This window comes from Sus scrofa, chromosome X (assembly GCF_054392235.1).
Source record: "Sus scrofa isolate SSC_HxYL_T2T_F1_AM1 chromosome X, Sscrofa_HxYL_maternal_Yorkshire_Landrace_v2.0, whole genome shotgun sequence".
NCBI lineage: Eukaryota > Metazoa > Chordata > Mammalia > Artiodactyla > Suidae > Sus > Sus scrofa.
Genome location: NC_139401.1, coordinates 19,618,779 through 19,645,647, shown reverse-complemented (window position 1 = coordinate 19,645,647; position 26,869 = coordinate 19,618,779). Strand labels below are relative to the sequence as shown.

General features: G+C 45.5%; 1 protein-coding gene across 20 annotated transcripts in view; it reads left to right on the top strand.

Annotated features, from left to right (window-relative positions):
- Nucleotides 1–26,869, top strand: part of SH3KBP1 (SH3 domain containing kinase binding protein 1) — a 343,775-nt gene that overhangs the window by 227,006 nt on the left and 89,900 nt on the right. For all 20 annotated transcript variants that reach the window (XR_014835801.1, XR_014835802.1, XM_013985983.3 and 17 more), the window contains 2 exons: nt 3,008–3,083; nt 18,802–18,896. Coding sequence is in view for 18 of the 20 variants with exons in the window: in XM_013985983.3 (XP_013841437.2) it covers nt 3,008–3,083; nt 18,802–18,896 (171 nt within the window). In the remaining 2 variants the exon portion in view is untranslated. The remainder of the gene's footprint in view (nt 1–3,007; nt 3,084–18,801; nt 18,897–26,869) is intronic.

Sequence of the window (26,869 nt, the reverse complement as noted above, 5' to 3'; positions counted from 1 at the left end):
ATTTAGAGTGGATAAGCAATGAGGTCCTACTGTATAGCATAGGGAACTATATCTCATCTCTTGGGATAGACCATGGTGGAAGATAATAAGAGAAAAGGAATGTATATATGTAGCTGGGTTATTTTGCTGTATAGCAGAAATTGGCACAACAGTATAAATAAACTATACTTTAATAAAAAATAAATTTAGGGAGTTCCCGTCGTGGCTCAGTGGTTGGCGAAGAACCCGACTAGGATCCATGAGGACACGGAGTTGATCCCTGGCTTCGCTCAGTGGGTTAAGGATCTGGCGTTGCCATTCTTCTCTGACTTGACTCATTTAGGAGCAATGACAAGTTCTTAGGTCACTGAGGATAGAGAAGGTGGAAGGGATTTGGTGGAAGCAGGTAGAGAAGAGAGGGAGAAGAGTGACAAAGACGGTTTATAATTTGTCGAGGCACGAGAAGAGGCGCCTGAGTTGTTAGTCCAAGGAAAGGTATCTGCTTAGTGCTCCTGGAATGCCTCCTTCATCTAGGTCGGTGGTTTGCAGCCTTGAGTGTGCGTCGGAATCCCCTGGAGGGTGTGTTCAGACAGAGACTGCCGGCTCCGTCCCCGGAGTTTCTGATTGAGAAAGACTGGGGCGGGGCCTGGGAATTTGCTTTACCACCAAGTTCCCAGGTGATGCTGGTGCCACTGGTCTGGGAACTCTACTTCTCTGGTCTGAGTCCTAGAAAAGAGAAAAACGCCTGAACAGCTTCCATCTCTGGGACACCTGGAAGACCAGGCTGAAGCAGGGGTGGAGTGGGGGGTTCTTACCTTACTCCAGACCTTCAGTCATGGCCCACGAGGAAGAAAAAGGGAGATAAGGTGTCGCACCCCCAGCAGGTGAGTGCGATACCGGCTTCACCACCACCCCCGGTGTGTCTGGAAAAGCAAGAAAAAAGGAATAAAGTAAGCTTTGCTTTCTTAGGTCTTTCTGTTCAGAAGTCAGTGTACTTAACTGGGGGCCTTTCTTGTCTGGTAGCTTGGACGGACTGGTAAACCAGAACATCAGAGATGGAGGGCAACACTTTCTTTTGTTACCAGTACAAAAGTAAGTCGTAAAAACACACAACCTGTCAAAGTTTCTCGGAAGTAAGGCATCTGCCTTAAAGCCCAAACCGTTGGATGTTTCTCTCTCTCTCTCTTTTTTTTTTTTTTTTTTTTCAGGAATAGAAACAAAGTCAGGGTTGGGCAGTGTTTACCCCTGTATTTTCCTGATTTTCTCTCTCTATCGTCAATCATAACTAAAGTAGCAATCATTTTCGTTTTCTTCTTCCTAATGTGTTAATAGTTAACAGTCGTGATGCTTTATTCTGGTCCCCAAAGGGGAAAAACAAAGAGAATGAGGGCGATGCTTTTGGAAATGGGAACAGAAAAGTGAAGGACCCTGTGAGAGCATCTATTTTGACTCTCAGTTACTGATTTTTCAAGATAATTCTGAGACCCGTTTTTCATCTCATGTGACCTTATGGCCGAATAATAACAAGCCTTTTTCCTCCTTGAGGTTTCCTAGGAATCACACAGTGTTATTAGCTCGAGTACTTAGCAGTGACCAAGGAGGGGCGGGATAGTTTAGGTTTCATTTTTTATCCAATATAGCAAAGCCCCGCGGCACTCAATAAAAATGTCAGCATGTACAATGTAAAGGCTTTTCTTCTGTCGCAAATGTTTGTAAAAATTCATGAAGGGCTGGGGATTAGATTTATCTCACCCTCTTTCGGTGATTTATTCCTATTTAATGTTAGTTTCAGCATGGGAAGCATGAAGAACTTTTTCACAGTGGAAACTCGGGTGACGCAGTTGTCGTTGAAGAAGCATTGCACGGCGCCCGTTTTGGAGTCAGGCAGTTCATCCCTCTTCACGTGTTCCAGGGGCAGATGTGTTTGGTTTTCCCAGGGGCCGAAATTCTCACTGGGGAAACTCTTCATTGCTGGGGAGGGAGGTTCATGCTGCTCCTTGGTTCTGACAGCCGGTTCCCGGGCATCAGTTGGCGTTTTGCTCAGGCATGAATCACCGTCACCCAAACGTGATGGCAGAAGAGAAGAGTGGGAACAGACCTCCCCTTCGGAGCCCTCCTTTTGCTTGTCATCTTGTTTTTCGTGGCTGTGGCTTTGAGCTGCTGACTTGCCTGTGTTCGGTGAACTATCTGTCCTAAGAGACAGTATCCAGTCTTTTCTACGGATGGTTCATAAATCATGACTAATAATAGAATTAGCTCTGAACGAAGGGAAGAAAAAGAACTCAAAACACACTCATGTATTTTTTTTTAAAAACTACCTGGTAGATACGTAGGGTCTGTGGCGTTGGCCTTTCTCAAAGGGTTAAAAAAGTGACTGGTGGGAAGAGAGAGAGCCGCCGGCCTTCCTTATTCCACCTTGGGGACAGACAGACCAGCCCTAGGGGACCGGAGTGTGTCTACGCAGACCGCAGAGCAGGTTGAGTCGAGATGGCTAAAGGAGTCACGGCAAGGCACAGTCGCCCTGGACACTCTGGCTTCTGCCTGTCCTTCCATCTACCCACCCATCTGTCTGTCCTTCTGGGCCTCAATCCCTCCATTCTTTCTGTCACCTTATGCCTTCCTCTTCCTGCCATTTGTCCATGTCGCAGACACTTTTGAGCACCTCGTCTGAGCCAGGTGCTGGGCTTTCAAGTATTTACATAGGCAGCTTCTCATAAAATGACAGGAAATGGACCTGTTTTCTCTGCTGAAAGTAATCAACCCTTTAATAAGAACCAAGGAAGAATGGGAATGAGGGATGCGGAGCGCCTATGAGGCTGAAGCCCTCTTTACCAAGCGTTCCCACTTCTTCGTCACTGAGGCCTCATAGAAGAACGGCGGCCAATACACAGAGCAGTGCAGAAATGGAAGTGCGTGGTTTTTAGGACCAATCATAAGCCTTTCGTCCTTACAAGTGTGCTTTTTTAATTCCTTTGCCTAATGGAGAGAATCATCTTGATAAGTAAAAATCTTCTTTTTCTCTCCTCAGACTATTGGCAAGAAGTTACCTCCCACTGCAGCAACTCCAGACTCGTCAAAAACAGAAATGGACAGCAGGACAAAGAGTGAGTTTCCTTGTTCTTCTGCTTTATGATTGAAAGCAGAGAAGGGTTTTCTAATCATTGACATGCCTTTGAAAGATCCTTCTAGGAGTTCCTGTCGTGGTGCAGTGGAAACGAATCTGACTAGGAACCATGAGGTTGTGGGGTTTGATGCCTGGCCTCGCTCAGTGGGTCAAGGATCCGGAGTTGCTGTGAGCTGTGGCGTAGGTTGCAGACGTGGCTCGGATTCTGCATTGCTGTGGCTGTGGTGTAGGCCGGCGGCTACAGCTCCAATTGGACCCCTAGCCTGGGAACCTCCATATGCCTCCATATGGCCCTAAAAAGACAAAAAGAGAGAGAGAGAGAGAGAGAGAGAGGGAGGGAGAGAAAGAGAGAGAGAGAGGGAAATCCTTCCATAATCTTAATAGCTTTTTTAAGCACATCAGAAAAACTGCACACACATAGGTCTCACTAGGTCCTACCAGTGGAATGGGCACTAGCTACATTCAGAGCGCCTCGATGGAGCAGGTGCTTGCCTGCTGTTTGTACCTCTCCCATGTGCAGAGCCAGGGCTTCTCCGTGTATACCCAGAGCAGTTTGCATACTTCAGGAGGCAGGAGTATTCTAGAGAACGGCAGCTCAAGCAGTTTAGGGCTTCACAGGTCTTCAAATCAGAGAAGCCTTATCTTTTAGCCTAAGCACTCAGCCAGCACTCCCAAATCTGACTTCGTGCCAGCCTCCTCAGCACCTCTGTTTGAATCTCTCTAAGTATAAGTGTCTTTCTTCTGTGGGGCCAGATAGTCTCTTCCCCTAATCTTCTTTTACCTCTGGCTTCTAGGCTCTGTGTCTTTTTATTTTATTTTATTTTATTTTATTTTTTATTTTTAGGGGTGCACCTGTGGCAGATGGAAGTTCCCAGGGTAGGGGTCCCATCAGACCTTCTTCAGCGGCCGGCCTATACCACAGCCGCAGCAACGTGGGATCTGAGCCATGTCTGCAACCTACAGCAGTGCCAGATCCTTAACCCACTGAGGGAGGCCAGGGATCGAATCCACATCCTCATGGATACCAGTTCATTTCCGCTGAGCCACCATGGGAACTCCCCTGCGTCTGTATTGATATTAGCCCATTTTGTTCCCAACAGTGCTTTCAGTGCATGCGGGTGACTGTCTCCTCAAAACCTTTCCAAAGGTCAGTGTTCCCCATTCTAGAGCTGCCAGAGAAAATACAGGATGCCCAGCTACATCTGAATTCAGTCAAACAGTGAATAATTCTTTGGTAATAAGTATATCCCACACAATATTGATTGTTTATCCAAAATTCAAATGTAACTGGCCATCCTGTGCTTGTATTTGCTACCTCTGGCAACTCTCCAATTCCTTTAGTCATTATTCCAATAATTGGAACATTCTGAATGTACTCTAATCAGACACAAGTACTTCAGTTCCTTCTAGAGAGTTCACTTTTTTTTTTTTTTTTTGAGCTTCAGATTTCCTTATGAGGATAATGTGGACAGACTGCTAATCTAGTTTGGAAAGGCAAAGATCGAGAGAAGCTATATGTATGTAATTATGATTAATATAAGAGCAAGCGTAGGTTTATTCTTTTTTTTTTTTAAGGGCCACCCCCACAGCATATGGAGGTTCCCAGGCTAGGGGTCGAATCAGAGCTATATCTTCCTGCCTCCACCACAGGCACAGCATTGCCAGATCCAAGCTCCATCTGTGACCTACACCACAGCTCACAGCAATGCTGGATCCTTAACTCACTGAGGGAGACCAGGGATCGAACCTGTGTCCTCATGAATGCTCATCAGATTTGCTTCCACTGAGCCATGATGGGAACTCCAGATTTATTCTTTTTTTTTTTTTATTTTCCCACTGTACAGCAAGGGGGTCAGGTTATCCTTACATGTATACATTACAATTACAGTTTTTCCCCCACCCTTTCTTCTGTTGCAACATGAGTATCTAGACATAGTTCTCAATGCTATTCAGCAGGATCTCCTTGTAAATCTATTCTAGATTGTGTCTGATAAGCCCAAGCTCCCGATCCCTCCCACTCCCTCCCCCTCCCATCAGGCAACCACAAGTCTCTTCTCCAAGTCCATGATTTTCTCTTCTGAGGAGATGTTCATTTGTGCTGGATATTAGATTCCAGTTATAAGTGATATCATATGGTATTTGCCTTTGTCTTTCTGGCTCATTTCACTCAGTATGAGATTCTCTAGTTCCATCCATGTTGCTGCAAATGGCATTATGTCATCCTTTTTATGGCTGAGTAGTATTCCATTGTGTATATATACCACATCTTCCGAATCCAATCATCCAGATTTATTCTTTTAGTTGCAGAAAAATACACCAGGAACTCCTTTTCCTGTGCAAAACAGGTAGTTTTGAGAGCAAATAAGGGATAATGTGCTTTAGACATAAGGAAATGAATTTATGGCACTTGCCAAGCCCCAAATTGTGGTTTAGAGAAATATGTTCATGGATGATGTAGATGCAGCTGCTAGAGCTCTGTCTTAATGTTGAAGATTCACATGAGGTCTGCCTGCCTTCAGTCTGTTCATGGTACAGCCAGACTCAGGCAGGAAGCGCACGAGGCTTATACTCTAATCCAGCAGTTCTCAAACTTGAGTGCATCTCAGAATTACCGGGAGAGCTGGGCCCCACTGCCAGAATTTCTGAGTCAGTAGGTCTGGGGTGGGGCTTGAAATTTTGCTTTTCCAACAGATCCCCAGGTGCTGCTGCTCCTGGTCTAGGGTTCACAGTCCGAGAACCACTGTTCTGAGCTCGTAAATGTTCCTAAAGACCAGCTAGCCCTGTGTTTCTTCATGCAGGTTGTAGGCTTAGCGTGCTCAATCTACATTTAGACACTAAAACCCGGAGTTCCCGTTGTGGCGCAGCGGAAACAAATGCAACTAGGAACCATGGGGGTTGTAGGTTCGATCCCTGGCCTTGCTCAGTGGGTTAAGGGTCTGGAGTTGCCGTGAGCTGTGGTGTAGGCCAGCAGCCACAGCTCCACTTGGACCCCTAGCCTGGGAACCTCCATATGCTGCGGGTGTGACCCTAAAAAGACAAAAGACACACACACAAAAAAGACACTAAAACCTTCAAGGTTCTTGAAATGTCCTGAAACTTCTTTTCAAGAATTAAAAGTTAAACCGTTTCTGATAACATTTTCTCTCGCTGGACAGTAGCCCATCCTTCCTTCTGTTCATCTGCTCCATCTGTAGTTATGGCTCTTGACAAGTTTGTCAATGATTCAGGTTATTAGGCAAGTTGCTGGGATCACTGGAGTGGGGGGATGGCAGAAGGAGAAGATGAAGGTGCACCAAACCTCAAAGGTAACTGGAATGTGGTCCCTGGGACAGGCTGTCCTCGTGACATGCGACCACCAGTGGACTTCACCAACCTCACTCGTGTTTGCAGAAATAATAATCTGAGAAACAGAAAAAAAATTTTTAATGGAAAGAGTTTCTATAGAAACGAAGGTGAGGAGTTCCCGTCATGGCTCAGCAGTTAGCGAACCCAACTAGCTCCCTGAGGATGTGGGTTCGATCCCTGGCCTGGCTCAGTGGGTTAAGGATCTGGCGTTGCCATGAGCTGTGGTGTAGGTTGCAGATGTGACTTGGATCCCGCGTTGCTGGGGTTGCAGTGTAGGCCGGCAGCTGTAGCTCCAATTCTTCCCCTAGCTTGGGAACCTCCATGTGCCACGGGGGCGGCCCTAAAAAGACAAAATTCCAAAAAAGAAAAGAAAAGAAAAGAAATGAATTAGGACTTCCCTATAGATTGTTCTCTGCAGAGTAAATAGAACCTTGGGTGACTTGTGAGGTGCCTTTGGGAAAGACTGAGCAAGAGGGACCTGAGTGTCGCTTGTAAGGATGTGGCACAGAACAAGACTGTCTGCAGAGCGTGCTTAAGTAACTAATCCTCAGGCCTCAAGACCTGCCTTAGGATGAGAACACATCCTTGATATTTTTTCTAACCCTCTGTAATGTCTGCAAGCAGGACACTTGAGTCTTTTTTGGAAGGATTATGTGGAGTGGGTTAGCTGTGTTTTTGACATTTCTAGTAACCACATTAAAAAAAAAAAAGGAAACAGGTAAAGGGGAAAAAAAAGAAACATGTGAACTTAATTTAAATGTATTTAATTCATTATATCCAAAACATTATCCTTTCAACATTTAACCCATATAAAATTATCAAATGAGATCTTATCATTCTTTTTCCATATGAGTCTTCACAGTCCATCATGTATTTGCCACATGTGGCACATCTGCACTTGGACTAGCCACATTCTGAGTGGTCCTGGCCACCTGTGCCTGGTGGGCACCGCATTGGGCTATGTAGTTTGAAAGGAATTCTGGGATCCAAGGTGGGCTTCCTGGGCGTGGATATTAACACAGTTGCGAAGGCTCAGCTCCCTTGAGCATGGGGGAGGATCCTGACTTGACCCAAGCCTTCTTCAGCCGTGCAAGTATCTATTAACTCTGTCCATCTCTAGACGCTTCACAAAGTGAGGATGAATTGTGGATAGAGTGGTCTGACAGGGCTGGGTGGTGTGTTTTGGCTGAGAGTCAGGAAGCACAGATTCTGGGACTAGCTCTGTCATTAGCTAGCTGTGCGACCTTGGGCGAATAATTCTATTTCTCCAGCCTTGCTCTCCATTGTCTGCGTTGTCTGTGAAGTCAGAGGGTTGTCCTAGAGAGAAGCCTGAAGATTTCTCCCAGCATCTTCACTCTCTGATCCAATTCCAAAAGCTTTATTGTTCAGAGTGGAAGCTTTCTGCATTCAAAGGATTGAACAACTGATGGGAGAGGCAAAAGGAAGATGAGGACAATTAAGTGGGAATATGAGAAGATGTCATTTGGCCTGGATGTCATAGGTATAAATATGTGTCTAAGTGGGTGATAAGTTAGGGAGAATTAGCACTGTCAGCGAAGCCTTGAAAGATGTTTATTGACAGGCGTTTTTCATGAACCTAGAGCAAGAATTGCTGCAAGGTAATCTCAGCCCTCACACACTCTCTGGCTTTCATTGGAAAGAGCAAATTCTGGGGTAATTGTTCTCCCAACTTCCACAAGGCACCTTAGCCCACCAAAAAGCCCCTTCCATTGGGGATATTTTTCTGCTTCTGGATTTTGATGCAACATCCAAGTTCAGGCAGAAGGACAGAGTGCTGACCCACGTTTAGGAATGACCCTGAGCTTGGGCACAGCACAGCCTTCTTCCTTCTGGTTGGAAGTCACACCCATAACAAAAATTGCCCAGCGATACATAGGCGAGAAGCCCCTTTGCATACAGGTGTCACCTTAGCATGCTGAAATACAAGCTCATGGCACAAGTGAGAGTCATGATGATTCCACAAACGTTTTCGTGGATCAGTGTCTTCTGAGGGAAAGTGAAACCCCTGATCAGGATACATCTCAACAACTGACATCGTCTCCTCTCCCCCAGTAAAGCTTTTCTGATATTGAAATTCATCTGAAACGCATGCTGAGCAGCAGAAATTGCCATCATTTTCATAACTACAGGAAAACTGTCTAAATATCCATAAATGAAGCGCCCTGAGGTTCCGCCAACTCCCCCCCATCTGGAGCTCCCCTCTTTCTTACTACAATCGAGGCAGATTTGTGGCCTCGGTGGGATAGGAAAATAGCCCAGAGCAAGGGTTACTTGGCATCTTCCCAAACCACCAGTTCAGTCTTAGAGATTCAGAGAACCAGTTGAGCCAGGTGGCGTTAGGGAAAAAGTGATCCCGGACAGAATTTATACAGAAGCAGGTCAGGCTTCCTAATAAAAGATGACTGGGGCGCAAAGGCTAAACTTGCCCTGCCTCGCCTCCCCTCGCATCGGCACCAGACACTTGTACCACCTTCTGATCACTTTGTCCCTTGACTTGCTTCTTAGGAGTGGTCCCCTGTGATAGTGACTCACAGTGCCTTGCGGCTGTCATTAGTCCATCACGGTGGGGGCTGTGTCTTCTACCTGACATCCCCACCACACAGTCCAGGAACGTGCCGTGTACTCAGTGGGCACTGGCAATAGTGGTGGTCAAGCAGATGGAGAATTAGACATGATTTCAGTTTACTAGGCTTTCAGTCAGACGGAGTCTTGTAAAAGCAGCCACGAGTCTCCTTTCCCAAGTTCACCATCCCCAAGAATAAAAGAACACATTCGTTCAACGTAAGACCCTCGAGCTTCTTTCGGATTTCTAAAGGGTCGGCGGTGGTTGCTCAGTGGGGCTCGACACACCCTCTGTCCTCTTTAGCCCCTGCTCCAGCCCAGGAACACCAGGGACAAAGCAGGCTTGACTGACCAAGTCCGGTTTATGGGCTCATTGCAATGAGGAGACTGTGGGAGGACCTTGGAAGCATTGCACCAAAAAAAGAAATAAGTGGTTGCCAAGGGGGATGGGGGAGGAAGTGGGATGGACGGGGAGTTTGGGGTTGGCAGATGCAGATTGTTCCATTTAGAATGGATGAGCAATAGGGTCAGATCATTCTTCATTGTGGGGCTGTCCTGTGTCCATTGGAGGATATTTAGCAGCTTCCCGACCTCTACCCACTGGATGTCAGTAACACGTCCCACCTTCTCCCCCCAGGTTGTCAGAACCACAAGTGTCTCCAGGCACTGCCAGTGTCTCCTGGGACGTAGACTCACCCCAGTTGCAAACTGCTGGTATAGACTGCAGTGCGCTCCCAGAGGGCCCTGCTACATCTCTGCTCCCGGGTGCACAGTGGACACTCAGTTAATATTGACTGAACGAATGACAAGCCTAGTGTTCGTTCCCACCCCTCCCCACTCGCCCCTACTCAGAACTGCATTTCTCACTTAAATCTCTCGCTTAGCACCCCCTGCCTCAACACCGCCACCGCACTGGTCCACCCTCCTCGTTCCCACAGTTGTTTTGCTCCTTCCTGGCTCTGACTGTTGACTCATATATGTGGCTAGATCAGTGGCTGTCAGAATGCGGTCCCCAGACCGGCAGCATCAGCATCCCCTGGGGACTTGGGCCTGAGGACGCACGTCCTCAGGCCCTGCCCCAGCCCTGAGGCATCGGAAACCTTGGGAGTTCTGTTTTTACAAGCCCTCCACCTGATGCCTTTGCCTACTCAAGCCTGAGGACCACTGACCTAGACTCACGTTTCTGAAGCATCCCTGCTGATGGGAATCACAAGGAGGGCTGGTGTAGCAGCTGGACTCCTGGTCCCACCTCTGACCTGGTGATTGGAATTCCCAGGGCAGGGGTCTGGGGAGACAAAGAAGAAATGAGTGCCGGACATCATTCTTGTCATCAGAAATGGGTGGGAAACACCCCTCCTCCTCTCCCCTCCCTTCTCCTCTTCCTCCTCCTCCAGTCAACGCCCTAGGGCATTGTACAGGCAGGGCCCAGGGCCATTTTAGTCTTCCAGGAAGGGACCTCGAGTCTCTCCTTTGGGAAGTGATTTCCCCATTTCTGAATCTCTGAGGCTTTAAGCTCAACTCATCACTCTTACCCTCTCCTCCTTGTAGCCTTGTCCAGAGCTTTGTGTGTACACGCCTTATTTCCTGTCCTTGTTTAAAAGCTCCTTGAGAACCACTTACTTGGCTTACTTAACTTACTCTTTTTCCCCCAGAACATGATAGACGTCAGCACCCTTACTGCAATACCAAAATACAAAAAGCTCAGAAAACTAAAAGGTTTTATCACTCATTGGGTGATAAAACTTGTTATGGACTAACACGCATCTAGGTAGACTCTCTATTTATCCCACTTGGGATGATGAAGCATCCATTTGCTGCAAAATTTTAATGTATTTTATGGTTGAGTGCAGCCTCAGACCCCAGCTGGGGATGTTACCTATCATATGGTATGTGCAGTGTGTTTCCTTACTAAGATCTGAAGAGTTCTGTCCCCAGGGCTTCTGGATAAGGGATTATGAACCGGTAGTGTCTCAGATAATATTTGTCAGTTTAATGAAAGAATTTTCAGATTTTGATGTTGGTGAAAGTAGACACCGCTGAGCTTGATATTTTCGTTCTGGTGTCCCAAAGGAAAAGAAAATCACCAGTTCTAGGCATGACCTGGTACTTTCCACCAATTCTAAAAGTTCTGGAAATTTTCCTACCAGACATGGGCATTTGATCTTCATGTCCTAAATTGAGCCCAGAGAATTATCCTAGATTTAATATTATTTTCTTAGTGTGTGTGTGTGTATGTATGTTCTTTTTGCTGATAAGTTTATTCAGTTTCTTCTTTATTTAAGTGAAGCTATATTTTAAATTTGTTTATTTGTTTTTTATATGAATAGATTATAAAACCAGCTGAAGGTTGTCATGGGATGTGGGCATGTGAGTTTAGTTCCTTGAGCCATCTGTTTTGAATCTTTTTTTTTTCTTTTTTTTTTGTCTTTTTGCCTTTTCTAGAGCCACTCCCACAGCATATGGAGTTTCCCAGGCTAGGAGTCCAATCAGAGCTATAGCCGCTGGCCTACACCAGAGCCACAGCAATTCGGGATCCGAGCCGCGTCTGCGACCTGCACCACAGCTCACGGCAACGCTGGATCCTTAACCCGCTGAGCGAGGGCAGGGATGAAACTCGCAACCTCATGGTTCCTAGTTGGATCCGTTAACCACTGAGCCACAAGGGGATCTCCCTGTTTTGAATCTTATGCAAATTTCTAGAAATTTAGAGATTGACATAATGGGTTTTTTTTTTTTTTTTGAGGGTGTGTGAGTTATGACTGGATTTACTGGTGCTTCTTAGAATTGGAATGCCAGTCATCACTTAGTAAGGGGCTTTTGATCAGGAACTGGGCAAGCGTTTCAGGGTCCTTGACCCTTCTGATATTGTATACTACATTTTCTTTGCACCTTTGAATGTATCTGTGTTTTTTTCCCTTTTTCTGGAAAGAGAGAGTCATTGTTTTTTATCAGATTGTTAACAGACTCTAAGACTAAAAAAGCTAAAGAACTGACTTAAGATTTTTCTTATGCTAATTTATTAGTATTTTTAAATCTTTTCTAAAGAAAAAATAGAGACAAAATCATCTTAATCACTGGATAAATTGTGCCTTTATTTCTTGATATGCGTGTGTGTATTCATTCCTATTTGATCTTGGAGTAATTAAATCCATCTAATTGATGAATAGCTGGAAAAAAGCCTGCCTCCAAAAAACTAATTTCAGTCCTTTTCTCCTCATTTCTGTCTGCTACTCATTTAAAATTTATAATCTTCCCACATTCAAGAAGGATTTTTATTATCCTCTTCTTTTTTTAAATGATTTTTATTTTTTCCATTATAATTTGTTTATAGTGTTCTGTCAATTTTCTACTGTACAGCAAACTGACCCAGTCACACATACATATATATGTTCTTTTTTCTCACATTATCATGCTCCATCGTAAGTGACTAGACATAGTTCCCAGTGCTACACAGCAGGATCTCATTGCTCATCCATTCCAAAGGCAACAGTTTTCATCTATTCACCCCAGACTCCCAGTCCATCCCACTCCCTCCTCCTCCCCCTTGGCAACCACAAGTCTGTTCTCTAAGTCCATGAGTTTCTTTTTTGTGAAGGGGTTTATTTGTGCTGTATATTAGATTCCAGGTGTAAGTGATATCATAGGTTATTTGTCTTTCTCTTTCTGACTTACTTCACTCAGGATGACAGTCTCTAGTTCCATCCATGTTGCTGCAAATGGCATTATTTTGTTCTTTTTTTATGGCCGAGTAGTATTCCATTGTGTATATATATCACATCTTAATCCATTCATCTGTCGATGGACATGTCTTGGCTATTATGAATAGTGCTGCAATGAACATGCGGGTGCATGTGTCTTTTTTAAGGAAAGTTTTGTCCAGATATATGCCCGGGAGTGGGATTGCTGGGTCATGCGGTAGTTCTGTAGTTTTCTGAGGCACCTCCATACTGTTTTCCACAGTGGTTGTACAAATTTACATTCCCACCAACAGTGTAGGCGGGCTCCCTTTTCTCCACACCCTCTCCAGCATTTGTTATTTGTGGACTTATTAATGATGGCCATTCTGACTGGTGTGAGATGGTATCTCATGGAAGTTTTGATTTGCATTTCTCTGATAATCAGTGATGTTGAGCATTTTTTCCATGTGTTTGTTGGCCATCTGTATATCTTCTTTGGAGAAATGTCTATTCAGGTCTTTTGCCCATTTTTCAGTTGGGTTGTCCTCGTCTTTCAAGACCTATCAAATGCCTCCTCTTTTGTGAACTCTCTTCTAAATGTAGTCTTGCCTTTCTCTGAAACACCATGACAGTCTTCCATCATAGCGAGTTGATGCTTATTGGTTGATGCTTATTTTCTCACTGTCATTCTTTTCCCCTCGCCTTTCCCCAGCCATTAAGTTGTCACTTCTATGTGAAGGGAGGAAGGAGGTCATTTGATTGTGTTGTAGATCACAGGCCCAAGAACTGACAGTATCTTTTTCGTGGTGGTGACTCACTACAAGTTTGAGTTAAAGTAGAGAACAGCTTGATTCCATGTAGTATAAAAATAAAATCATAGTCTCAGAGTTAATACAATTTTTTGCACGTGAATTTATTTTTGAGTATCTTAAAACCATTGGTACATCTAAAGTGACATAATGTTCTTATTTTCCAATACTGCTGAATTAGGGCCCACATGCCTCAAAAGTGAAAACAAATTCTTATTTTCAAATATACCATAGTAACTTAAAGTGTGAGGTGAATGGTTGCCATATTTGGTCAGCAGTGTTTTGAGTTTTTGTGCTTATGACTAGAGCCCCAAAATGTCAGAGCTGGCAGGAATTTATGTGTAGTCCATTGTGCTCCTTGATGCCTCCAGTATTTCATTGGGATGTTTCTGGGAACCTGGGTGGGAGATGGGCCAGCCCCACTCTCTAGTTTAACCAGAACAGCTCTTTTGTTGTTGTTGTTTTATATTAGAGATCTGGAATAACTTCAAATGTACTGAAAGTGCCCTATTAAAGTTAACCAAACTCTCCTCTTGGCCCTCCTTGGCTGGCCCCTCATTTTATACCTGGGGACATGAGGTCCAGAACTACAGTGATTGCTTCAGATTGTGTGCTTGGAAAAGACCAGATAGGACCAAATCCAGTCTTGACTATCCTGACTTTGAGCCCAGAATCCTCTCTTCCTACTTTGCCCTTCCTCAGATTTTACTCTACTTTATAGGTGTTATGAGGGGATCATTAGGAAACATTGAGTGGAAGCTGTGTCAGGTTCTGGGGATATAAAGCGGGGCAAGGTATGGTGTGGGAACCTGCTTCACAGAGAGAGGTGGTGAATGGTAGCCACTGGCACCATTATCTCCTCCTTTTATCTAAAATTGGTACTCTCTAGATAATGTTTTATCTAATACCTCACATACAAAATAGCCTAGCTACATGATGGATGTATTCTAAAACTGGGTTATGGTGATGGTCACACAACTATATATATTTATTAGAACTCTAAACTGTACAACTAAAATGTGTGAATTTCATGGTACATAGATCATATACCTTAAGAAAAAAAAAAGGCAGAGGAACACCGCCTTCCTTTAGCTTCTAGGCAAACTGTGGGCGTAAAACAAAATGGCCCCATGACACATTTAAAGGCATACTAGTACTTTCTTGTAAATGTTTTCTCACTATGTTTGTTTCAAGTCAATTCCATAGTCATTTATTGACCTCCTACTACCAGACCAAGTCTTGAGGTAACAAGGAAAGAGCTGGGGGAAAGGGCATGCCAAAGATATATAGGAATAAGTTTGTTGGGAGGAGGCAGATTGTAGTCACGTTTTTGAGAATGGGTTACTGGAAGTGTCCTCTTTCTTCTGCTGAGTTCCTTCATGTCAGGAAGCCTTAAGTGATAAATACCTACCTGACCATAAAGTAATGATAAGCAATAGAGTTTTTATTGAGTCAGATAACAAGAGATCCAGAGACAAGTGTCCTGAAGTTGGTTAATTCAACAGACATCTCAACAGAGTCGGGGCTTAAGGTTACCTCCTCTTTGATTTTCTTGACTTTCTTCTCATGGTTGAAATATGGTTGCAATAGCACCAAACAGTCTACTGTCTTTCAACAAGGATGAAACAATATTAAAAGCAAAAAGGCAGGGGCAACTATTTTCCTCATGTTTCTTTTTTTATCTGGGAGCAAAATCTAACAGCCCTCTCCCCCACCATCACATTTTCTTTCATATCTCATTGGCTGAAAGTGGATCATATGCTCACCTATCAATCAATCACCAATAAAGGGGAGTGAAAGTAATATTATTTGCCTAAGAAGACCTAAATTGACATTTCTCCACAGAAGACATAGAAACGGCCACCAGGCACATGAAAAGATGCTCAATACCACTAATTATTAGAGAAATGCAAATCAGAACCAGTGAGGTCTCACCTCACACTGGTTAGAATAACCATCATTTAAAAGTCTACAAATAGGAGTTCCCATTGTGGCGCAGTGGTTAACGAATCTAAGAACCATGAGGTTTCGGGTTTGATCCCTGGCCTTGCTCAGTGGGTTAAGGATCCGGTGTTGCTGTGAGCTGTGGTGTAGGTCGCAGATGCAGCTCGGATCCTGCATTGCTGTGGCTCTGGCGTAGGCCGGTGGCTACGGCTCCAATTAGACCCCTAGCCTGGGAACCTCCATGTGCCTCGGGAGCTGGCCCAAGAAATGGCAAAAAGACAAAAAAAATAAAAAATAAAAGTCTACAAATAATCAATACTGGAGAGGGTGTGGAGAAAAAGGAACCCTCCTTCACTGTTGGTAGGAATGTAAATTGGTGTAGCCAATGTGGAAAACAGTATGAAGGTTCCTTAGAAACCTAAATATAGAACTACCATATGACTTGACAATCCCACTCCTGGGCATATATCCAGACAAAACCGTAATTCAAAAAGACACATGCGGAGTTCCCATCATGGCACAGCAGAAACAAATCTGACTAGGAACCATGAGGTTGCGGGTTCAATCCCTGGCCTTGCTCAGTGGGTTAAGGATCCAGTGTTGCCGTGAGCTGTGTTGTAGGTTGCAGACACAGTTCGGATCCCACGTAGCTATGGCTGTGGTGTAGGCCAGGCAGCTATAGCTCCAATTCAGCCCCTAACCTGGGAACCTCCATATGCTGTGGGTGCGGCCCTTAAAAAGCAAAAAGCAAAAAAAAAAAAAAAGGTGCATGCACCCCAGTGTTCACTGCATCACTGTTTACAATAGCCAGTATATGGAAGAAAGCTAAATGTCTATTGACAAATGAATGAATAAAGAAAGTGTGGTAGATATATACAATGGAATATTACTCAGCCATAAAAAGAATGAAATAATGCCATCTGCAGCAACATAGATGGACCTAGAAATGATCATGTTAAGTTATAGAAAGACAAATACCATATGATATCACTTCTATGTGGAATCTAAAAAGTGATACAAGTAAACTTATTTACAAAACAGAGACTCAACAGACAAAATAAAATTACAGTTACCAAATTAGTAGGGAGGGGGAGAGATAAATTGGGAGTCTGAAATTAACATATACACATTACTATATATAAAATAGGTAGCCAACAAGGACCTGCTGTATAGCACAGTGTTATTACAAGATACTCAATATCTTGTAATAATACGTAATGGAAAAGAATGTATATATTATATATATATATCTTATCTATATAAAACATATATCTTACATATATCTATGTATATAAAGCTGAATCATTTTGCTATATACCTGAAACTAACACAACATTGTACATTAACTATACTTCAATTTTAAAAAATGATTATAAAAAACATTATTTGCCTGTTCATCCCTAGGGCTGAGGGAGGGTTCCCTATTTCTGTGTATAATGCCTGAACAAATTAGGATTCTGTGAACTAGGAAGCGGGTGGGGAATGGCAGCTGGGAAGTTAACCAACAGTTTCTGCCATACTTAATTAACTTTTTTGATGGGAAAGGGTAGAAATATGACTCATTCCTTTTCTTTGTTAGCCATGGGTGTTTTTTCTTCTGTGTAAAACATCTCCATGATTTTGATCCAACAAATGACTCTTAAAGCCAGGACTCTACAAGGCAGTTCTTTAACAATGGTACTGTATTTGTTTCAATGTTGTTGTGAGTTTTGAGGTTGGATAGTCATATTTTACTAGCACAGTCAATAGGAAAATTGGTAAGGAGCTGTCATTATCCAATTTAAAGATGCTTAACTTTTTCCCTCCCTTTAGAACATTTGGCGATTCAGAATTTGGGAGGTTTGCTATAACTCATTTAAGAGAGATGGAACATTGGTAACCATGTGGATTTAGGAATATTTGGGCAGATTGATATTGATGGGATTTAGAACTAGTGCGTCTTAGCATGAGTGAAGGCGCAAAAAGCATCAGCTTCCCAGAGTGCCTAAAAACAGAAGGACTCCAGCATTAGCTAGGGGATGTAACTGATACCTCCAAACCATTGGTCAGAAAACAAAAACATCTGTAAACAAGGTTAGTCCCTCCCTTTCCCTCTTCTTTTTCCTCTCCCCTTTCCTCCCTGCTCTGTCATATCCCAACCCTAGACCACAGTGTGTCTGTATTAGAGATTTTTTTATTGCCTTGATTTTAGATACCACTCTTTTTGATTGATGTGACATTAGCTATAATTTAAACCCTCCCACATTTTAGTGATCTAAATTGTACCAGGGACAATATAATTGATACTTATGTGTACAACGCTAGGCTATAATCTGTCTGCAGGAACTGCCCTAATCCTTGGGAATATCTAAGGCCATTCAAAGCCACTAGGGTTGTTGATTTTGATACAGAATAATAAAGATCTGTCCTAGTAGACACTAATTCTCTTGAATTTTTCTATGTTCTGTCCTGAGTCATTCAGCCCATTTTCTAAGTCTTATTTTCCCAAATATCTTACAGATGTTTTCACTGTCTTCTAAACTGGTGCTTTTGTATAAATTGAGAAGGTTTAATATCAGGTAGCCTTTCCAAAGCATATAATTCAGAGAGTATTTGAATGGATTTTGTGTGGCCTTCGTGTTTTTCTCTCTTTGGTGAAAAGTAGTTTATTTCCTTGCTGACACACGGCCCCATTTCTGGAGTAGGCTGGTTCCCACAGAGAGACCACGGGATTTATTTGAAAAGTTCACCCCACATACATGTGTGTGTAAAGAACATTTGGTCAGTATTTGTTGGCCATTTGTGGGTGAGACATGTTCACAAACAACCACATCTGTGTCTCAAGACAGACCATGACGGAGTCTTTTCCATCGTTTTGAGTACCATGCTGGCTTTGTAACATGTACAGATAACCCTGTTTCTGATTTAGTGATGTGTGGAAGAAGGCAGGGAGGGCAAAATTTAATCCTTTTGCTCTTTGTAGATTACACCTACTTATGCATGCATCTGAAGAATATATAAAATAAAGGGTATATAAAATAAAGGGATGTAAAAATACACAGCTGTTTTCTGAAACCAAGGAAACCTTTTTGCTTTTCTGCCAGAGAGAAGCAAAGCAGTCAGTGGCTTTCGTGATGTCACATGATTTGTGAGGGAAAAGTGAGCATAAATATGCATGAGCCCAAAATGAGCCATCTCAGGTAGTTTTCTGCCAGTGAACCTTCTTTCTTTATGCAGTAGTTTTGTCCTACCTGTTAAGTGTGCAACTTTCTCTGAAGTTGATGTGTCAGAGAACATCTCTTCTTGGGCCAGCTCGTGAGATAAAACATTCTAAAGGTGGTGTTTTCTTTTCTTCTTACAGCCAAGGACTACTGCAAAGTCATCTTTCCATACGAGGCACAGAACGACGATGAATTGACAATCAAAGAAGGAGATATAGTCACTCTTATCAATAAGGTAAACAAAGGTTCCTGTTTGCCTTCTAAACCGTGAGCTGCTTTGGGGTGTTGACTGGCTAGTACAAGCTTATGTTTTAGTCCTTGCAACACTCGGTGTTCCTGGTTCTGAATTCCCGAGGAAGAATCTTGCGTAACTGTACCCAGGTGAATGAATGGAACTTGAAAACGGAATAGATTGTTTGCCTTGGACCCAGCTGCACATCTGCATGGCCCTGTCCCAGCAGGGCTAACCGGGAAGGTGGCGGGCGGCAGGTGGCATCCTTGACCGGAGAGCCCACCCTCCACAGCAGCCCTGGCTGGAAAGCTCTGTGTCCTGAGGTATCCAAGAAGGGGTGTTCCAAAGGCAGGTCATGCCTCGTAGGCAGAAAAGCCTTAACGGATGTTTACTGTTCAGATGAAAGACAGGTGGCGTGCCTGAGAGAAGTTTGCCTGTCTTGTTTAGGCTAAGAAGTTTGGACGATTGGATTACCACTACAGGCAGAGCCCTGTAAACATCAGTGTAAAGGGACACAGCTGGACAGCGCCTGGACCATGTACCGCTGATGCTTTTGTGCAGTGGCGCGCAACCACGTGGGTGGTTGAAAGAGCCATTCTTTAAGTAATTCCTAGGGTATGTGGCCTTGTCTCTCAAGTATAAGGTTTTTAATGATGGTCAGATATGACAAAAAGCTGAGCAGTCTTTAGGCTCTGCAAAGGTGCGTTTATTTTTGTATCTAGATGGGTGGCAAGCGATGTGGAATTCCCTTAGCGCGTGTGACTGGACGATCTTCATGGCTTCCTGCACCATGTTCATGCGGGGCTGGCAAGCATTGACAGGGTGGTGGGTGCCAAGAAAGGGGTGAGACAATAAGGGGTCAAGATAGCCCTAGGTCCCGCTGCCTCTGGCCATGACTGAGAGGGAAGAGACCGCGGTGGTGCCTGTCGCCCATGGCCGCGCCCAAGGGTGTCCATAAGTGATTGGTAGGATTTATCTTGATACCTTTATCATCAAGGACAGTTGCCTTTAAGAAATGGCTGTGGAGATCGTGGATTTTAAGAGCCTGAGCCACAGGTGTCAGGCAGTGAGTGATCCCAGAGGTTAAAGAGCTTGCCAGTTATTTTAGGGCAAAAGCTTGGCGCTCTACTAGACAATGCTAGGGTACCTTTCTAGAAGAGCAGACTGTTCCCTGCTTTGCTGATGGCCCAAGAACTTGTCCTGCCTTTTGCCTATAAAATATTCCCCTTTAAACTTACTTCAGTATGTCTTTGTAGGTATTGGAGGTGGCTGGAGGGAATCAGAGGAGGGGAAACACTGCCTTTCCCATTCATTCCTTTCTGCCCAGGAGGCGGAGCGGTTCTTTCTTGGTCCCCCTCCCCTTACGAGCCCCCTCCAGGCTGCTTTCTTAGGCACCATGCGCTTCCTATTTTAAATCAGACCCTTAACCAAATACACTGAATACGTGTAAAGCATGATACAAATGCTTTGATAAATGGCACCAATACCTGGTTTTACCACCACGGGGAAAGGGATGGAACACTCTTCTCCTGTGATGATGAAGTGACGAGAGGATTAAATAACTGCCATTCTTTGCAGTGGTGGGGTCGGGGGGGAGGGGCGGGCTCACTTTCCTGTTTTTGTTTGGAGGGGACACCGTTTTAGTGGAAAACAAGATGTATAATAATATTTGCTGAGGTTCTGGTAAAAGGAAAAAATCACCATGGATGGTCTCTTATCCAAACACATCTATTTCTTCCTTCACATCTTATATTCCAGCCCCTGTCCTCTGATTATGTGTGATAACACCTCCATCCCGATGGTTTCATTCCTCCCTTCCAGCCTCGGGTAAAAGGAACTGGCGTCTTCTGAGGCGCTTACTTAGTTAGAGAGGGTCCCATCCACACAACAGGGAGAAAGGAACGGGTGGCTGTGGAAAGCTGCTTTCAGGAGTGTCCCGGGACTTGCATCTGATTTCCCTGGTCCCCTAGCGGCACGTGTTTAGAATCACTCTGGATACTGTGAAGCAGCTTACAGGGAGGACGATGGCATTGCAGAGCCAGCTCGGGGCATCCTCACTGCCGCCTTGGCCCCTTGACCTGGCTCGCAGGCTAATCGTGCTCTCAGGCCAGAGCACCCACGTCATTCTGACACTCGTCCTGCCGTGCCCCACCCCTGAGCCCAGTGGCACCAGCACCTAAGGATTCTGCCTTCCTGGCCCCTGCCCCCGAGCCAGGCCCAGGCTGGTCTGCACCTCCCCGGGCCTCCTCCCTTCTCCTTTCTCCAGCACCTTCTCCAGCACCTGCCCTGGAGGAGAGTCCTGAGATGGCCAACGGCGGGAGGCTTCCCCCAGCTCGTTTCACCCTGCTTCATCCCTAGCACCCTGGCCCCTTTGTTTTATCGGCCCATAACAGCGCTCTGCTCACGCAACCCCTGCGCTCCCGCAAAGCCCTTGAGTAACTTTCCCCTCTTTCGCTGTGAGAGCCCGTCCATATCCAGGCCCTCATGTGTGGCCAGGTGGTCTGACTGCAGTCTGACTTCCTGGCCTTCTTCACGTCACTGCTCTCGCATGAACCCTTCCAGGCTGCCCCCTTCCTGCTTCGGCCTCCTCTTGAACTTGACCCAGACCGTGTTCCTCATGCCTGGGGTGCCCTCTGCCTGCCCACTTAGCCGATTTTCCATAGCTAACGGTTCAGTCTTGGAGTTCCCATTGTGGCTCACCGGTTACAAACCTAATATCCATGAGGACATGGGTTCGATCCCTGGCCTCGCCAATGGGTTAAGGATCCAGCGTTGCCAGTGAGCTGTGGTGTAGGTCGCAGACGAGGCTCAGATCTGGTGTTGCTGTGGTTGTGGCGTAGGCCGGTGGCTGTAGCTGCGATTCAGCCCCTAGCCTGGGAACTTCTGTATGCCACAGGTGTGGCCCTAAAAAGAAAGACAGACAGACAGACAGACAGACACACACACACACACACACAGAAACACACACACACAAAATACAGTCAATCTTAACTTATGCTGCATCATATGCTTGGGCCCATTTTGAGCTTGTTGCTTTTCGAAAGTCCCTTAGGCTCCATCATTTGTTTTTATTATTTTATATGATCTGTGACATCGGGTCTCTTGTACTCTTGTACTTGTGCAGATTTTGATTTTTATTCCTGTGAAATATCTGCCAGTCTTGGTCTGGCATTCCAGTTTGTCGCAAGTGGCATGTTAAAATGACAAGTGCCGCAGGGGCTCCCAGCTCAGAGACACCAGGGTTTGAGTCCCAGTGCCCCCAGTCCTGGCTGTGTGTCTTGGGGCGTGTCATTTAACCTCTCTGAGCCTCAGTTTCCTCCACCTTAAAGCCTCCCTCACAGGGCTATGTGAGGATTTATTAAGAGCTGTGTATAAAGGGCATCTTGCAGGGAGGGGCCGGTCAGTGGTACGTGTAACCCTAGGAACAGTCAGCTCAATTTCACTCTTTCTCTGAATTTGGAAACGGGAATGCAGGGGCTCTTGTGGGTGGGCCCAGTTTGCTGCTGGGGCCGGAATGCCATGATATAACTTGTTAGCAGTGGTGAGAAATATACCTAAGATAGGTAAGACTTCTCAATGGGTGAGAATTTGCCATGGGTGAGATTTCAGCAAGCATTTGGAAAGAAATCATTCCATAAATGTTGTGCCTGCTGAAAGAGGGGAAGATGGTCCGAGCCTGTCAAATCCTGCTTTACAGACAAGTCTGACTCCTGTTCTGAATTTAGGGATCGCCCAGAAGTTGGTTTAGAATGACCGTGTGCTTTTCACAATGCACAGTGAGTCATTTCGCCATGGTTTGTCTCATATGCATTTTGACATGCTTCTTCAATGTATTGTGAGTTGAGATGAACGTCCAGAATTGCTCTTCTCTAAATTCGATGGCTTCTGTTGTAGAGGTTCGCGATGTACCCCCAAATTCTGGTGGCGGTTTCATTTTTAGAGTCAGTTAAGGTGGTTTCCCTTTGCCCTGCTTTTCAGAGCTGTGGCAGGAGTCACAGGGCAGGCGCTGCCCTCATTTTGAGCCCTAGATTGTCACTTCGTATAGCTTTCTAGAGAAGGAGTCAGACACCTTTAGCGGGTGCCTATAAGCCCCCCTCAGTTCCCAAAATAACAGGCAAGGCCCGAACTGTTGGTGTGTGTCCCTGGAAACTAGGATGAAATGTGGCAACCTGAATGGTTTGTTTGTTTAGTTTATTTATAAAGAATTCTTGTGGATGTGGGAACATTTCCATGGGTGCAGAATGCACCTGTGTTTAGCTTTTATTTCCAGTCACTCAAAAATAGCTCCTTCGTCTGCGTTCCTGCCGCCCCCCTCCCTGCCTTCCTGATTGGTGCTCAGAGCGTGATGGAATGGGTTCAGAAGCCTCCGGCTCTGCTTTCCAACCAGAGAACCTTCCTGGAGAAGGCCCGAGCAGCCTGGTGGGGTCGGCGGGGCTCAGCTGTGATGGCAGCACCATTGCAGGACGCTCCTTGCTCCGGCCACGGCCACTCGGGGGCAGAGCGAGCCCAGCTGCGGAGAGAGGGACCACGTCCCTGCCCTTGGCCGACAGCCTACTGGCCTTGAAGCAGCGGCCCTTTCCGCCCAGCCCCCAGTAACCTGGGAGGAAGGGCTTCCCACGTGACCTCTTTGTAAACAAACGTCTTCGATATTTCTTATCAAGAGGCTCCCCGAGGGGCCGTTTCTGGGACCCTTAATAAAGCAGCCAGAACCCCCCTGTGTCTTCACGGTTAAAAGCCTATTTGACATCATCACGATAAACACGGAGCAAGGTGATACTTTGACTGAAGTCACGGAGGGGCGGGTTGGAGGGATGGAGAAGGAGGCAGCCTTGATGTTCAGGGGAGAGAATGTGTGCGCCTCCAGAGCAAGTGAGAGCCCAGCAGAGTGACTAAAGGTAGAGGCACTACCCAAAACTACCAGCCAGGAATTGTGCCCTTTCTTAGGGACGTGTCAAGCCAGAGATCCCAAATACCTCGACCGGCTGAATCCTAACCCACCAGCTTCCTCCATCTCTCTCTCCATGTGTTCTCTTCCCTCCTTTCCCAGTTGAGCATTTAACTCAACAATAGCTGCTGGGCCTGCAGGACCACAGCTTCCCAGCGCAGGACCCTGCGGGGCCCCTGGCAGCAACAGCCCAGGACTTGTCGGCACCCTCCTTTCCTCCCGGGTCTCTCCCGAGCACATCCTCACAGCAGCCCTGGGAATTAGGCAAGACAATGGCTGTTCCGCCTAGATGACCAAAGAGGAACGGAGGTCCAGAGCCCAGAAGTGACTTGCCCGAGGGACTTACAGCACATCGGCGGCAGAACCCGGGCAAAGGCGTCTCCTGACCCTGAACGTGGGGCCCGGCAGGGCTGCACCGCCCTGTTTCCTGTGGGGCTGTCGGATGCTTACAGTGGGTGGGGCTCGATTCCTCCCAGAGGTGACTCTTATCTACTTACTGAGGCCCGTGTGGTTGCTGGCTCGACCTAGGGCGAGTGCCTGTGGGGTTTCCTTTCTAAATGCATGACAGTACCGTTATTTTATCAGGATAACAGTATCACCACACTATTCGTGCAACCGTCTGTTCCAGACATTTTGGTGTCCGTGTCTCTGATCTCTTGGGATCAGGCTCAGCCAGGACTTTCTGATTCCATCATCACCTCTACTGAGAGAGAATGACAGCAGCAGAGGAAGGCATGAGCTCAGGGCTAACCTTGGTTCTTTTTTGCGCCCAGAGCCCTCCTCTCTCACTTTTTTCTTCTGCTTTCTCCCCGCGCCCAGCCTGTTTTTCCTTCTTCTTTTCTTCTGGCCCCAGGCGGACACTTAGTTTTCTGCTTGCTATTATCATGAAAAAAGAAAAAAGAAAGAAGAAAGAGCGAGAGAAAAGGAGGGAAGGGAAGGAGGGAGGAAGAGAAGGAGAGGAAGGGAGGGAGAAAGGCAGGTGTTCTGAGCTCCTTCCCAAGTCATTCTGTGACTATATGTCCTTTTGTTTGTGCTAATGTTTATTTTCCCTTCCTGCCTCCGTCCTGTTAATTCATTAATTGAAACATTTATTCATGAGAAAAATGCTTCTAGACTTTTTTGCCTCTCGCCCCACAGGAAGTATGGATGTTTCCTCAAAGAGAAGCAGCTTTAGGAATCGAAAGAAATATCCTCAGCTTGGTGGGAGAAAGCCGATCAGCTAAACAGATTGCTGGCCTTGACCCTTCCTCTCGGAACCGCTGAAGCTTTTAGCTGAGCTAAAGTGTAGGATTAAATGCGGTTCCAGGGGTGAGGAGTAAATGAGCAGGTGTCACCCTGAAAATGATGACACGCTGACAGACCCATTAGAAGGACGTGTTTTATGAGTGAATGAAGAAGTTAAACATACGTCTGGGATCATCTGGGTTTACACACATTTGAAAAATGTCGGCATTCAGCAAATGAGTCATTTATGTCGTAGGATATATTTCTTGCAGTATAGCCTGTCTTGTTAGACTGCATATGTCCTTACTGGCGACAGCAGTCACAATATATCTCCTCCTCGGAGCATTAGAAATCCCAAGGAATGCAGTCGGCTGCTGTTTTGTCTTCCTCTTTAATCTGGCCCCCGGGACTGGTGGGAAGATTGCTGACACCAGAAGTGCATTTGATCAAAACTCTTGCTCCTAAGCTCCTTCGCCATCACAGAGACACAGTTTTAAATGAGATGAGGACGGTAAAATAAGACTTGGGGTGGAGAGAATTTCCCTTTAGTGCCTCGGTAGGCAGTCAAAAAGAGTGCCCCCCCACCCCCGCCAAATGCTGACGATTGGAGATAGCTCATAGACAGACGAGTCTGCAGTTGATGCAGATTCTCAGCTTTCTGTGCCTCCTCAAACTACCTCAGACTGTCAAAAGGGACCCTGTGTTTGTTCGCTCTAATTGTCATCTCTCTCCCGAGTGCTGTGCTTTAATGGCAAGGACATTAGGAACCCTTGCCACAGCATCTTGGGCTACTCTTTTTCCTGCAGCACACAGAAAGATGTGCAGGTGGCTTCAGGAATTAGAGAAATTCTTTCTCTTTTCTATTTCCGCCCTTTCTATTTGTGTCGCTCTGAGAGGGCTGTTGTGAGGATTGAGGGAGATGTTGTGGCCAAAAGTGCTTTAGAAATATGAAAGTTAAATTATAGTTATTGCTATGATAAGTTATGATAGGAAGAAGGTAAGACACCGATAGCCATGGCCTTGGAGTTCTTTCATGGTAGATCGAGGTCTCCTGAAATTCAAGTCAGTACTTCCCCTGAAATTCCCCCTGCATTATTTATTTTAACTTTTCTTAGGATGAAAGTAATTTATTACAGTTACGTAGCCCCTGTCTTATTAAAGTATCCCAAGGCTCTTTACAGTCACATTTGCACTTTACTAAAATATGCTTTTCTGGAGTTTCCATTGTAGCTCAGCGGAAACGAATCTGACCAGCATCCATGAGGACGCAGGTTCAATCCCTGGCCTCACTCAGTAGGTTAAGGATCCTCCGTTGCCGTGAGCTGTGGTGTAGGTCGCAGACTCGGCTCGGATCTGAAGTTGTTGTGGCTTGGTCGTAGGCCGGCAGTTGTAGCTCTGATCAGACCCCTAGCCTGGGAACCTCCATATGCCTCGGGTGTGGCCCTAAGAAATAAAATAAAATACACTTTTCAGAGATGGAAAGTGTCATGGGATGTACTTTTAAGTAATTCTTTAAAAGTATGTAAGTAATACTCTTAGAGAATAAATGAGAACAAAACGGATAAATATAATTAAAGTCAAAATCACTCGTGACCTCACCACCTTCAGATACCCCTCTTAGTGTTTGAGATATATTGTCATACACACACGCACACGCACACACACACACGCATGCATGCAATTACAGTTCAAAATACAAATAAGATCATATCACACACACTCTTTTGTAGCCCCCTTCGCCACCATTATCTCACGCCTATCTGGGGCCGTGTGGTTGAGTGCTTCCTTAGCCTCCTAATGTATGGAG